Genomic DNA, 15,674 nt, shown 5'->3' on the forward strand with positions numbered 1-15,674 from the left:
TTGATAAAGCTTTATGTGCTTCAACAAGCTGTAATCTTGTACTGGAAATGGTCTTGCAGGTGTTGCCAGTCCTGTAAGACCTCCCAAGATCATTCTACATTTTTGATCCTGGATGATGGAGTATCAATGGGCTCTTTGAGTGGAGATCGTACACTTGAATGGAATCCTGTTTTCTTCTCATATGCACATGCTGCTCTACCCAGCACCGTCACTGGATGGTGATCAGGATTGGGAGCCTTTGGCTGACTGATTATTAAGATAACTATCTGATCATCTCCATGATATCACTCATTCCACCTATTTCCATCTCCAACATTGTTCTGCAGATGATCCTTACTTTTGCCTGTGGTCTTATTTAAGTGTCTCGTGATGCTTTGCAGATGTTTATAAAACAGATTTGACACATAGCCATAAAGTGATATTAGGGTAGATGCTCAAAAGCTTGATCAAAGAGGCAAGTTTTAAGGAACATTTCAAAGGAGTCAAGAGAGGTAGACAGCGTGTTTATGGACGCTGTCTACCTCTCTCTTGACTCCTTTGAAATGTTTCTTAAAACTTGCCTCTTTGAACAAGCTTTTGAGCATCTACCCTAATATCACTTTATGGCTAAGTGTCAAACCTGTTTTATAAACTCCTGCGAAGCGTCATGAGACCCTTAACTATGTGGAAGATACTTTATAAATGCATGTTGTTGTTGTTGTAATGTAGTGCAATCAGCTAACTGCATAAAACAGAAAATTGAATCAAGGTGTCCTAGTCTGTATGCCCTGTTGGTGCCTTTGGTCACTAGGCCAAAGGCCAACACTTATCAGTTCAGGAAAGGGACTTATTTTACACACGGTAAATATTGCTACATTGAAGAAATTATAAATAATTTAAACTATTATTTAAATTGCCCTCCATGATTTAAATTGCCTGCGCTTAATTACATTAATTGTTTGCAGACTATCATACTTGAGCTAAACCTTTAGCAGCAGAAATTGAATAAAGGAGGGTTCATTATTTTAGTCACGGATGTTAGTAGAATAGTTGTCACTGTTTAATTTGTTTGTTTTCATTATTTACTATCTTATTATTTACTATCCTTGTACCAAAGCAGCTTTCCAGTAAGTCTTGGATTCATAAAAAATTAGTTGCCCAGAAATGGTCTCGCCAATAACTGTCTTTCCTCAACAGGTTTATGGGGTTTTCTTTGCGGCATCATTCTTGGAACTGTACCGAAATCCCAAAAATGTCACCACCCATTTTAGCAACGTGACTGTGACTGTGAACAGTGACGAGCAGTATCTATTTCTGGTAGATGCCTTTTTCATTGCATTTAATTTTTTAAAATATTGTTCAAATACTAATATGTTATGTGAAACATTTGTATAGAAATCTAAAAACCGTGCTTGCGATTGATTTAGAATTCTAAATTCCAATATGTTTATCCTGCGATCTCTGAAGTTAAATTGTATTATTTTCATTATTTAAGTTTGAGAGACAGATTACCTATGGTGGTAAATGGGTTGTATCTGCCCAGCCGGGCTGGAGGCAAGACCGTTGGAAATTGTTCCCTGGCCTCATTTGCTTTTTTTGCTGGTGTTCTGCAGGCGCCAATTTTGGCCGTAGAGTTGGTTCATTCCTTTGTGACCGTCAGTAAAGTTCAGCAGAGTGAGGCACATAATTGAGGGGGAAGAGGTGTGCAGTGGTTGGGAGCAAACTGTAAATTCGATGTGGAACCAGAAGGAAAACTCTTGTAGAAAAAGTTTGAATTCTGTGTTTTCGCTGATGGTCTCCAGTTATCTGGTCACTATCAAACACCTGACAATGTTGACCATGTCTACAGCGCATGATGAAATGAATTTTGAGAGGACTGCCTCGAACAGGCATCAGGCTCTCTTACTTGCATGTGCAGTCGGCCTAATCTCCTTGCAACCCAGAGGGAAAAGCCAGGTCTCTGAGATATACTGAAAAAGAGCGGTATCTATCGGGTTTGGACTGGGATGTACTGGAGGCGGCCATGGACAGGTGTATGCAATGAAAGCCAGTTCATTTTCATTTGCAGACCCAGCTATGGATGCCTAAACCAGTATGGTGGCTACTGCAAAAACTGCTAAATTGGGTAATTAGACACTGCATTTGTACCAGTCAGGCAGGTGCTGTCCACCCCACCGATTTCAAGGCTGTAGTTTATTCTGTGCATTCAAGGATAATGTGAACCATGCGGTCAATACCCAATTTTATGACTGCACCTTCTGCTAGGATAAGTTAAATAGTATTAATTTTTTTATTTTCTTGCCCTGGCGTGATTAGGCTTTTGCAGAGACTTTGATCCTACTTGTGTATGTGGTAAAATGTTTGAAATGGAGGACTTTGACGGAAATCAATATTTATTTATTTTCTAGGTTCGTGTTGTAGTCCCATATATAGGACCGCCCTCTGAATATATTGCTGTTAAAATGATTCCTGATAACCGGCTGCCACCTCGCCACTTGCATGTGGTGAGAGTGGACAAGACATTTGCAGTATTGAAGTGGCAACCTCCTTATGATCTGCTGAATGAAACTTTAGTAAGTACCTGCACATGCATGATATGAGAAGAGTGTAATTTGCATTATGCTTGTCTATGGACTATGCCCTTTCAACCCTTGAGCCATTAACTTCCTGGAAAGTCTGGTGGAGTGTCTGGGGGGTGGGGGGTAGAGAGAGGGCAGGGGGTGATACGGAAAAGGCATCAAGCGCCCATGTTTCCTTAGCAAAGTAATAACTCTTTATTTTTAAATACAGCTTTATTGACATCCTCTAACTTTTTTTCACATGCTTCATTCCCTAAAGAATGTCAGACTCTTTAAAATCATTCTTTCCTTAAAAGCACAGAAGTGTGCATGCCTTGGGCAGAATATAAAGTTTAAATAATTTTTAAAAAGACTAGAAATGTTGGCTTTGGCGAGAAAATCTGCTTCCAGCATGGAGTAGATATTTGAGCATAATTGTGATTTTGGGACTGCTTTGCATAGCAGTGCAGATATTTGTTTTAAAATGGTATACTATTAATAGAGGCATTTTGATGGTGCCTGAGGGAGAGTAGTTCCTGGCTCCAATTGCAATCATCCCTGCCAGCAGGCTACCTCTTCCCTAGGATAGGAGCTGCCTTCATTCTGTGCTGTTGTATATGCCATATTGATAACCCGCCCTGGAAATTGAGTCTCTTTAAACACTTGCGATTAACTGTACTGATGATTTTTAAACCAAATAATTTCTCGCTACCATAATTGAATCGCAATGTGCAGTTTACAGATTGGATATTTGTTATTTTCCAGACCTATGCAGTTCTTGTAAAAGATTCCATCCGTCAGAATGGCAAGAACTACAATTACAAAGTGAGCTCTAACAACAACACAGTAGAATACATAGTGAAGCAGCTGGAACCAGGTGGAAAATACAGTGTTGTTATCAGACTGCTTAACATGAGCAAAGAAGCCGTTCTCTCTCTCAACCCAGGTGAGACAAATTGTGGGATCTCAGTTGAAAGATGCACACCCAGGCAATTTAATTCTATCTACTGTTCCAGCTGCCTGGTTAGGTCTCCACAGTGGCCAAGAGACTGGACTAGATGGCATGACTTTTTAAAAAAATTTAATGCTGCGCAGAAAGATCGATTCGTTCCAGGAGTGACGATATAAGAAATAGGGCTTGGTTCTTTTATAAACAGGGCATCCTGTGTATTTCCACTAATAAGTCTGAATGGGCCACGGTAACTCAGTTTGTGGGTGTATCCTTCTGACTCTGCTGCTAGCAATCTTTTCCCAGTGTTTTAACCCCTAAATTGCCTGCTACAACTTGGACCCCATTTCTGGACCCAAGTTCCTAATATCTCCCTATCACGACACTAACTTCTGTGGAAAATCAGACATCCTAGCTACACTAGTAAAGTCACGTTGATGCATTTCTACAGCTGACCACAACTTCCTAGTTCCCCAGTGTTAGATTGGAAGGGGGGGGGGGTCCCAACGTTGTGCTGGGGAATCCCTCTTTCAAGTTCCCACGTAAGGGTTTACCTGGTAATTGTGCCGGACTGTAAACTATCCGACCATGCGATTTTTGAATTGCTAAGTTCAGGTGCTTCTGCCAGTTTCACACTCCTAATTACTCTGAAAGAGTTGGAAATAAAAAGCACTATGAACTTCATTGTAACTATGTTGATTAAGCAGACCCAGCCCTGCACGGTCGTCGTCGTCGTCCCCCGCCCCCGCCCCTTCCCCAAATCTTGACCTGCAATGTTGACCAGGACACTGGAAGGGCTTTGCTCAAAGAACTCCACAGACTCTTTAATATCCACCTGAGCCACCAGTACAAATGGATGAAACTGTTCCAACGGTCTGCAAATCAAAAAATGCAGTACTGCACTCTGTTCATGACATAATACATGTGCTTAGATCTTGAACCATGACTTGTACCAACAAAACTCTCATTAAAAGGTGTGAACTTTAAAACTGAGCTAAGCAAGCAGAGAATGAATTGATAAGCTTGCAAAATTCAGTATTAACACTGCCTGGTGACACCTGGTGGTAGAAAGGCAATGTTGCAGCTGCAGTTATTTGACGCAGCTAAAGGAAATTATCAATATTATCAACATTTAGTTACAAAGGTTTTTGTTTTCCGTTCTAGCATAACCATGTTGAAAGCTGAAAGGCCACATGGTCGTGAATCTTGATTGTGTTGCCCCGCTGTTCAGTTTCTCACGAAATAGCAAGCCAATATTCAGCAAAGCTGTGCTGCAACATGACCTGTACACAGCAAGTTGGAGCAGTAGTGCACAGCAACTTCAGTGGTGGGGGTTCAGGTTCAATCTTGTGTGCGCTAAATTCCTGGTCTGTCGTGTTGCCATAGTGGTTGCATGGAAGCCAAAGATTCTCCACATCGTGGAGCATAAAGCAGAGTCTCTTCACCAAATGCACTCCGGCAGACGTTCCGACCACTGACTTTAGAGCAGCATTAATGGAGTTCAGGGAACTGATGATTCACCTTCTCATGTGGCTGAATATTGGAGGAATGTTTCATTAAAATCCACTTTAGAAGACCAGTTAGCATGTATACCATCACCTGACTGCATGAAGGTAGATGTTTTAATTTGGTACTTGGATAAAGATCTGCATTTTTGCACATTCTTGTATAAATAATGCTTTGCCATGCCAAATATGTTTTCTTTTACTATTTTAGCTACTGTATTCTCTAGTTATTTTCCAGCACAACACTGAATAATCTGGGTGGTTTACTCTTATTATTTTCTTTGTTTAGCAACAGAGGCAATAAATTATACCATTGCATTTCTGCAGATTTAAATTGATACATTAGTGCCTATAATTAACTTTTTGATGCCATCTAAATAGTCCTGAGTATATAATTGCAATGAGATGCTAATTTCTAACCAAATTAGTTTTCTTGAAGGCACATCCAAAACAAACAGGGTGTCTTTGCTTTAATTCCAATTCACGGTGAACACCAAAGAAAAGTCTGAAGTTTTTCCCCCTCAGTTTCCAGGAGTACCCCTGTATGTTTTGAAAGCAGCAACGGGCATCTCAATGCGCGGAGGGTTAATTACTTTGCAAGTAAGTGTGCAAAAATAGTAAACTGTTGACCATCTTCAACCGTACTGATCCCAGCGAGTTCTTGCCAATGTTTTGGGTTCTGCCAATTTATTTCAAATGCAACAGTATGTAGCTGAATTTTCCTCGTGTTTGATGTGCCACAGGAATGGTGACAATGACCCAAAGAAATTGACCAATATCTTTGCTCGGGGGCCAGACATGCTGTGAAAAATGCATCTGGAATGCACTGAACAATGAGTTCTGTCTGTTGGGAGGGTAGCAGGAGGCAGCTGGTGGTATTCTGGTATTTGATGGCTTGAATAAGTCATTGTGTCCCTATTTTTATTTTATGTTCTCTTGTTGCAGTTCCTCTGTCGGCACCAGAGTCACTGAAAATCTTACCAGAGAAAGGCCACATCCTGCTGTTCTGGAAAAGCCTCAAATTGAAAGAAAAGACCTTTAATGACAGCAGGGTGAGTGCAAAATATGACCAAACATTGCTGTTATTTATTTTGACCTAACTCCAGTTTTAATTGGAATTATTCAGCATTAAACTATCCAGGAAAACAAGCCAAATATGTAGTCAAGATGGTAATTTATTCTGGTATGCTTTTAAATAAAAATAAAATAAAATGCTTGAGCACTTTTTCATCTATTTGATTTTGTTTAAAATTTGCATTGACTATTGCAGGAATCTAAAGCAATTGTTTTTGGGGATGTTGATTATTATATATGATTACCATGTGCAGTTTTGGTGAGCTACTGTCTGAATGAAAGTACCTCCATTTAATTAACTTGGCAGAGTGAGTAGTGCTGTGAGTGCGATTTTTATTTTCTGGGATCTTGGGTACGGTTCAGGCCTTGCAAATTCAGCAGTAAAAATTCTGTTGTGCCATAGCTATTGAGAACTAGTTCAATTACTTTGGATGGGCTGAAGAGTGTGTTTTTCTCATGCCTAATTCATAGAATCATAGAATTTACAGTGTAGAAGGAGGCCATTCGGCCCATCAAGTCTTCACCAGCTCTTGGAAAGAGCACCCTACCTAAACCCACGCCTCCACCCCATCTCAACAATCCCACCCAACTTTTTTGGACACTAAGGGCAATTTATCATGGCCAATCCACCTAACCTGCACACCTTTGGACTGCGGGAGGAAACCGGAGCACCCGGAGGAAACCCACACAGACACTGGGAGGACGTACAGACTCAGCACAGACAATGACCCAAGCCGGGAATCGAACCTGGGACCCTGGAACTGTGAAGATTGTGCTAACCACTATGCTACCATGCTGCCCTAATTGTTGCTCTGATGCTTTTTGCTCCAATAAAATAGCTCAAGTATTTCATGCTGTGCGCCATAATAGATTGCTATCTAACGAGGTGGAGTATCAGAGTTTCTGTAATCTGTTGTTTCACCATTTTATTAGATGATTAAAATGCTTCAGTGTTTGCCAAAAGCTTACAAGCCCCAGTTACTCTGAAACCGACCACTGGAGGTTGCTATGACATCCAGGGTTAAGGTCTTTTTTCCTCTCTCTGAGGAAGCATCTGTCCACTGCTCGCCAATGGAAGCCTCACTGATCTGGTATTGCTGAAGAATGCAGTGGTAGACCTGCACCTTATTACTGTGGAACATCATGTTAGTTTCTGTTGTGGATGCGTGATGTGGATTGTGCACCTGGGAAATTCTAGGTACTTTCCATGAGAAGGGAAAAGTCCATCAGGTGGTTTGCAAGGCTACGTTTTCCATCTGTTAATAAACAGCGTATGTGACATTGCCAGAGGGCAGTTTTCAAATTGTTTGCGCCTCTCACTGGAATTTTCAAACCTCCTTCGATAGGAACATTTTACTAAAACACAGAAATCGCTTATGCTGCACCTCGGCTCAAAATGGACTGTTGACATGGATTTTTAGATGATGCCTGACAAATTTACTTGAGTTGCTTGAGAAAATGAGAATTTATTGATGGATGAAAATGCAAATGATGTTTTAAAAGTCATTTAGTTTCATGTGGATGCTTGCTTAAATAATGGCACAAATGATAACGGCTTGGATGAAAGATTGGATATAGGACAGTAGTGTTTAATGGAGGCTGCTGGCATCCTCAGAAGGTTCAGCATGGATAGATACACAACCAAAATTTGAACAGAAATCAAGTGAGTCAGGAAGGCTTAGAATTTCTAGACCAGTCGCAAGGGAATTTGGCAAGATTGGTATTTATTTTAATGTAAGGAGTCTGACGGACAAGGCAGATGAGTTGAGGGCGCAAATTAAAACATGGAGATAAGATGTCATTGCTGTCAGTGTAGGATTGGCAGCTCAATTTTATAGGATACAGGATATTGAGGGGGCTTGCAATTTTGATCGGGAATCAACTACAGCAGTAAGGAGGGATGGCACCTTAAAATGCTCTTCAAATGAAGCCAAATGGGTAGAACTTAAAAACAAAAGTGTTCTATAGGCCCCCTAACAGTCTGAAAGAAATATGATTTGGCCAGAGTGAACTGGGAGGAAACACTTTTTTACTTAAATCTGTGACAGAACAGTGGGACTCGTTCAAGAAGGAAAGGGGGAGAGTACAGGGCCAACATGTACAGTTGCTGGAGGAACTGTGGGCTGTATGGTGGCAATGTTGTTAGCAGTGCTGTCTCACAGCGCCAGGGAGATGGGTTCGATTCTGATCTCTGGTAACTGTGTGGAGTTTGCACATTCTTCCCGTGTCTACGTGCGTTTCCTCCCACAGTCCAAAATGTGCAGGATTGGCCATGCTAAATTGCCCCTTCGGGATGGAGTTTCTGCAATAGGGTGGTGGATTGGGCCTAGGTAGGGTAGTCTTTTAAAGGGTCGGTGCAAACCCGATGGGCAGAATGGCCTCTCTCTGCACGGTGGGGATTCTGATTCTATGACTGGAGGGCGGTAAGCCAATTTGGTACCATCATTCAAGAAGGGAGGATGGGATCAACCAGAAAACTACAGGCCAGTCATTTAACATCCATGGTGGGGCAACTCTTGGAAGCAATTCTGAGACCCCCAAATGAATCTGTCTTTGGAGAGGCAGGGATTAATCAAGAGTAGTCAGTATGGTTTGTTAAGGGGAGATCATGACCAACTTGATTGAATCCTTTGAAGAGGTGACCAATTGTGTAAATGAAGGCAATGCATTTGACATAGTCTACTTGGACTTCAAGGCTTTTGATAAGATCCCACATGGGAGACTGATGGCGAAGGTGTGAGCCCATGAGATCAAAGGAAATTTAGCAAATTGGATCCAGAATTGGCTGAATAGCAGGAAGCAGAGGGTGATGGTCGAGGGGTGTTTTTCTGACTGGAGACCTGTGTCCAGTGGGTTCCCGCAGGGATCAGTGTTGGGGCCCTTGCTGTCTGGGGTTCATATAAATGATTTAGACATTAATGTAGGAGGCTTTATCAGTAAGTTTGCAGATGACACGAATATTAGTGGAGAGGTAAATAGTGAGGATATTTCTAATATTACAGGAGGATATAAACAACAACTCCTACAAGATAGTCCTCTATACCGGGGCCCCGCAAGGCTGCATACTTGGACCCCTACTATACTCCTTGTACACACACGACTGTGTGGCAAAATTTGGCTCAAACTCCATCTAAAAATTTGCTGATGACACGACTAGTGGTTTGGATCTCGAACAACGATGAGTCAGAACATAGGAGGGAGATAGAGAACCTAGTGCATTGTGTAACAACGATCTGTCTGGACTGTACGCAGAGTAATACTTTACACTGTACCTTGGTACATGTGACAACAAATCCAGATATAGACGGAGCTGATCAGTGGCAAATGGGAATTCAACCCAGATAAATATGAGGTGAAGCACTTGCACAGGACAAACAAGGCAAGGGAAGACATGATAAACAGCAGGACCCTGGGAAGCATCGAGGATCAGAGGGACCTTGTTATTGTATGGATTCCTGGTCAGCTCTCAACTGTGGCTAAGATACTGGACCAGAACCATAACGTTTTAAAGTTCTAATGCGGAAAGATCAATTTGTTGCAGGAGTGATAATATAAGAAATAAGGCTTGGGTATTTTATAAACAAGCTTTATTAAAAGAAAACCATATTTAAACTTTTAAGCTTCAACCCTAACAATAACAAATTACATGTAGTTTCTTAACATTAGCACACTAGTTCCCATTAAACAACACTTTAACAGAACATTAACTCTCATGTCACTTACAAAGGGTTATGCCACTTACAAAGGCAATACTTGCATCTGCGAGGCAATTTTTGTTCTGTTAGGGACATTTGTTCAGAACCCTTTTCCAAAACCTGCCTGGGTGGAAACTTTCATGATCTCTCCCGGTCGATTTCCAAAGCCTTCTCCCTGTACATGTTCAAAACAGGATTATTTTTCTTTCACTCTCTAAACTCCACCCAGCCCCTCAAATAAAGGTGTTGTGGGGTTTCCAGTCTTGAACCTCAATCATTGTTATCTTGATTGTTTGATGGCTCACTCCCGCTTAAACAAAAGAACGTAGCCATGCTATTGATATGCAACTAATTTCCCATTGACAGACAGAAAAGCCATCAGACTCTGTAATGGGTTAATGGCTGGCCAGACAGAATCACAATAGATCTTGGGGCATCCTGTATATTCCCACTAAAGAGTTTAAGTCTGGAAGGGACAATGTAACTCGACCAGGTGCAGGTGTATCCCTCCGACTCCTTGCGAGCAGGTTTTTTCCCCCCCTGTATGTTTAACCCCTAATTCGCCTACTACATCTAGGATCGCATTTTTGGACTCCATTTCCTAATATCTGACTCATGTAACAGAGTGCATATACACCAGTCCCTTAAGGTAGCAGAGCAGTTGGATACCTTGCTTAAGAAGGCATTTGGTATACTTGCTAAGGCTTCAAGTTTAAGAGCAGGGAGGTTATGCAGTGATTAGGCCACAGCTAGAGTATTGTGTGCAGTTCTGGAATCCACATTATAGGAGGGATGTGATAGCACTGGAAAGGGTGCGGAGGAGATTTACCAAGGTGTTGCCTGAGCTGGAGTGTTTTAGCTATGAAGAGACATTGGATAGACTGGGGTTGTTTTCCTTGGTGCAGAGGAGGAGGGGGACATATCAATCATGAGGGGAATAAACAGGAAGAAACTTTTCCTCTTGGTGGGGGTGGGGGAATCAATGACCTGGTACATAGATTTACGGTAAGGGGCAGGAAGATTAGAGGGAATGTGAAGAAAAACATTTTCATCCCAGAGGATAGAGGGAGTCTGGAATTCATTTCTGGAAAGGGTGGTGGAGGCAAAGACTCTCCATAACATTGAAAAAGTATTTAGATGTGCACTTGTGATGCCGATACAAATAAGGCTATGGGTCCCATGCCAGAAAATGTGATTAGAATAGTTAGAATAGAAAGGCCTTTTCTGAGCTGTAGACATCTATGACTTTACTCGGGGAAATATTTCTATTGGAAATGGTGCATGTTTGAAAAATAAATATTTTACAGGGTATGAGGTAAGAGCGAGGGAATAGAGATCAGTGGATAACTTTCGGATGGGTTCAATGGCTGATTTTCTGATTCCATGAAATGTGGAAATCGCAAGGGGGAGTGCAGTTTTAAAATGGGTTAGGGTGAAATGTGTTGACTAGCTGTGCTTGATAGTTAAATTGTGTTATTTTTATTTTAAAATCTTGTGCCCTAAATGCAATTCGGGAATCTTTCCATGTTCCTGAGGAGGTATAGGCACCTTTCTGCTTTCTTGGTCGTAGCATCGATGTGCGTGGACCAGGACAGATTGTTGGTGATGTGCACACCTAGGAATTTGAAGTTGCCACCATCTCCACCTCGGCACCATTGATGCAGACAGGGGTGTATACGATACTTCGCTTCCTGAAATCAATGACCAGCTCCTTAGTTTTGCTGACATTGAGGGAGAAATTGTTGCCGTTACACCACGCCACTGGATTATCTATCTCCCTATCTCTATTGCTTCTGCATAGTAACATTGTGAAACAACTTGTTTCAACCTGTTGATCAAATCTTTGAGATAAATCGCCCTTCCGGTAATGTAAGGTAGACCGGGCACTTTTCAGGTCTGAAAGAGGTTGCCTTGGGCCCACTTTCAGGGTAGCCACTACCGTGCAGAATGGCTTTGATGTGTCCTACTTCAGCATCAAGCTTTGGCAGTGAGAAACTGTCTGGGGCCCTATTTATGAGGTTGCTGATAAGGCCAATCTTAAGTGTACGGAACTGTAGGAATCTCATATATTGACCAGTGAAGATAAGTTTGCGCTAAATGACCCCTGACAGAGTTCTCAGCTAGTAAGCCAAGGAAAGGGAGCTCATTTGACTGCTCTATCCTTAACACACATTAATGGATGCCATTGTGCGCTCAAATTCACTTTTGAAATGGAGCTGTCAAATCATCTGCATTCCTTTGACTAATGTGGTACATGATTTTCAGTGCTCATGTTATGCTAGAAATGTTGGCCGTATATCCCAAACCCCACTGGGTTGTATCAAGCAGCATGTCTTTTTCAGCTGTTTGCAAGAGACGAAGTACTGACCGTATCCAATCAACCCATGCTTGCAAAACTCAAAACACAATGTCTAACGGTGGATGTGAATATGCAATTGGACAACATTTGCTAAACAATCCCGAGTGTGCTAAGAATTATGCTCAACCAATTCAAGATCATCAGTCAGGCTCACAGTGTGGCTCACTTGTGTGTGCCTGAAGCTACATGTTAATACACAGGCTCCTGTTCTTTGCAGACAGAAGGAATATGTACATACACCGTGCCATTTTCAACTAAACAAAATAGCTGACAACCATTCTCTGGTTCATTCCTCGGGGCAATGCTTGACCAATCAGAGTTGAGCTGCCTGGTTTGAATTTAAACGAAGCTTGGCAGTTAACTGGTGTATTCTCCATGGCTACGCCTCTGCCAATAGAAACCAAATCAGCATTCTCTTCTCATAAAAGGGTGTTCCCTTTTACATTAAGTAGCCTTGAGAATTGCCCTGATGAGTGGTAAACAAAAAGCTTCAATGACATGTTTTTTTTTAACAATACTCTAGCTCTACTATGAAATACTAAGAAAATTATGCTGCATTTGAATCTGAAGTCTTTTTCAAGGACACGTTTTGTTGTGTTTTTTGTGTTTTCTAATTCCCATCATTGGTATTTTCTTTCTCACCTGCAAGTGTTGCCTGTATTTTGTATTGTATATCGATTTGTATTTTGTATATCGATTATATCTCAGCCTATTTTTTAAAAAGCCTGTAAAGTATAATTAATTTGGGGTGATACTTGCATGTTTGCAAGCAGTATATTTCGACATACCTTGCTCTTGACACTCCATTTGATTAACAGGCCTGTGATCTGTCTCACTCTTAGCCATAAATTTCACTCCTAACATTTCCCCAGTGTTGAATTGCATATAGGATGAGTCAGATGCTTACTTTCATGTTGCAGAATAACCGATCTCTCGAGGGTATTTCTTCTTTACGATGATTGAGTGGAATTCAGCACACTTAATTACTCTTTTATAAACAGTAATATGCTGGATGAGTAAATAAAAGCTTTGTAAGGAAGTATTTCTGGTTTACGGCTCCCATGAGGTCAGTTGAGGATACTTTATATTTTGGAAGATTTAATGAGTTTCTAAAATAGATGGTGTACTGAAGGACTGCAGCTCCGTGCTTTCATTGATGCTTAAGAAATGAATGAATGTGAAGAGCATAAAACAGCTAATTGAGTAATCTACCAGTGCTCCTGCCGAAGACTGGTGATCATTAAAAAGGTTAAATCTGGCATGGGAACAGTAGAGAGATTCTTGAATGATCTTTCTTTCAGTTGCTGAGAAATTTACAACAGCAGCCTTTATTGTGGGGGCAAGGAGGGGGGTAGGATTTGAATTTAAAATAAGTCCTTATTTTACAAAGATAAAAGCAAATTACCGTGGATGCTGGAATCTGAAACAAAAACGTAAAGTACTGGACAATCTCAGCAGGTCTGACAGCCTCTGTGGAGAGGGAAGGGAGCTGACGTTTAGAGTCTGGATGACTCTTTGTCAAAGTCTTATTTCACAAACCATGGACAATTGTTTGGAGGTGGCTTGGCAAATGTGGAACAAAAGCTGATCAGTTGTCAAATTCTCATCTTTTATCATTTTTGCTGGTTTTGGCTTAAGCATATTTCCCATACAATCTTAAATCATCCCGGGCACTTTGTTAACAGAATGAAAATAGTTTGGCTGCAACTGCACAGCAAATGTTGTCCCCCGTTTATTGAAAATGTGACCAGCATTTTGACCAGTCCCACATTTTCTATTGTAATGCATTCTGGAATACACCGCACTGGAGCTGTTGAACTATTTATACTAGCACTGAACCAATCTGTGCATCTAAAGGCCCACCGCAATGGGGCAAAGGTGCTCACATTACACTGACTTGCATGATTGCAATCTAAATGCTCCATTGTGGAGAAAGGTGTGTGTACTGATTCTAAATATTTGTATTTTTAAGAAAAACAGGATCACATCAATAACTGAAACTGGTGCTCCAGGTAATGTCAAATAATAAGGATGGAGTCACATTGCAAATATGTATTTAATGAATCTGGCTGAATGTTACAATGTGACTGTAAATCTAAACTTTCTCGTCATCAGGGCAGATATATGGGGAATAGTGTCTTTTTGTTCTGATTCCCACCTACATGGGCATGTCGAGTTTTTAAATTTGTTGGACTGGGCTCTCAAATCTCAAATTTCCAGCTGCAGTAATTTTTCTGTGTGTATGTATGTGTGTGTGTATGTATACACACTGTGAACTGCAGAACCTACTGGAGGATGGCATCAGGAGAAGTGGAGAGAAAACAATAACTTAAGACTTTGTCCTTTGTTTAACCTCAGGGTTATGAGATCCACATGTTTGACCATGTGACCAATACGACAGTGTGTCTTGGGAATACAACGGAAAACATCTTCAAGATTTCTGATCTGAAATTTGGCCACAACTACACGTTCACAGTGCAAGCCAGATGCTTGTACAATGGGCAGATTTGTGGTGAACCTGCTTCCCTGCTGTACGATGAATTTGGAAATGGTGAGGTTATGTAAATTTGATAACTGGAGCACTGAACACAAGTACACAGAATTAAACTAATTCTCAGTCAGCCTGTGGTGCAAGAGTTTAATATGTAGTTAAAACAACTCTTGGCTTTGGTACTGTATTTTCCTACATCCAGCCAAGTGTGCATTCGATACATGAGGTCTTGTAGTATTTGCTTTTGTCATCATACCATGTATGTTCAATTGTTATTCCTCTATAGAATCTTTCTATATGTGCTGTGTATCAGTGGAACTTGATATGTGAGCACTGAAATCTTGTAATCTGGAAAACATTTTATTTTTGCTTCTTCGCTGACTTTTCAGCCGTATTTTCTTGTGCAGACTCTGGGTAAGAGTGGCCTCCCTCTTTACTGTACTAGTCTACAATTTATATTTACGAAAGAAATATAGTTCTAGTTTTAGCATTGTCTTTTAAATTCTAGCTTCATTCTTGAGGGGAGACATTAGTTCCTATCACCATTCATTTTTGGGGTTCAGTTTATATTTTAATAATGCTGATTGTTTCACTTTTTCTCTCCGTTCACAAGGGCGCAACTAAAACAATGAGCTGGGCCTTGAATGAAAACCGTAACTAAAAGTTTTCAGTTTGCAGCATCTGTTCTTTTTGTCGGCCCTCCTCATCTTGAAGTCAATAATTTTAGTTGCTAATTTAGTTTGGTGACGATCATAATTTTCCCCGCTGACATTTTCCATTCTCTGCTCCCATAATTGATACTCAAGTTTGTTTACCTTTGTCACAGTTGGTTGGCGCATCCTTATTAAGCTATTGACACAAATCCACATCTCAAATTTGTTCAGAGTCCTACATGTTCCAGCTTCAGCTCGGTTCCGTAAAATCTTGCTGGGAAAGTTGATGCATGATATTTGATTTAAACATAAATCATTGCATACAGAAGCACTGGTTTCTATAAAATTGCTTAACAATGGATCTATAAATTCCATTTCTTGTCTGACTCCCCCTTCCATTTAAATCCTTGT

The 15,674-nt window shown here is 40.9% G+C and overlaps 1 protein-coding gene across 1 annotated transcript in view; it reads left to right on the forward strand.

The window, feature by feature from the left end:
- The window catches only part of sorl1 (sortilin-related receptor, L(DLR class) A repeats containing), a 203,277-nt gene that overhangs the window by 179,368 nt on the left and 8,235 nt on the right, over positions 1 to 15,674 (forward strand). The window contains exons 42-46 of the mRNA XM_038779169.1: positions 1,177 to 1,296; positions 2,388 to 2,552; positions 3,303 to 3,483; positions 5,937 to 6,043; positions 14,478 to 14,670. Coding sequence (XP_038635097.1) covers positions 1,177 to 1,296; positions 2,388 to 2,552; positions 3,303 to 3,483; positions 5,937 to 6,043; positions 14,478 to 14,670 — 766 coding nt within the window. The remainder of the gene's footprint in view (positions 1 to 1,176; positions 1,297 to 2,387; positions 2,553 to 3,302; positions 3,484 to 5,936; positions 6,044 to 14,477; positions 14,671 to 15,674) is intronic.

This window comes from Scyliorhinus canicula, chromosome 19, assembly GCF_902713615.1.
Source record: "Scyliorhinus canicula chromosome 19, sScyCan1.1, whole genome shotgun sequence".
NCBI classification, from domain to species: Eukaryota; Metazoa; Chordata; class Chondrichthyes; order Carcharhiniformes; family Scyliorhinidae; genus Scyliorhinus; species Scyliorhinus canicula.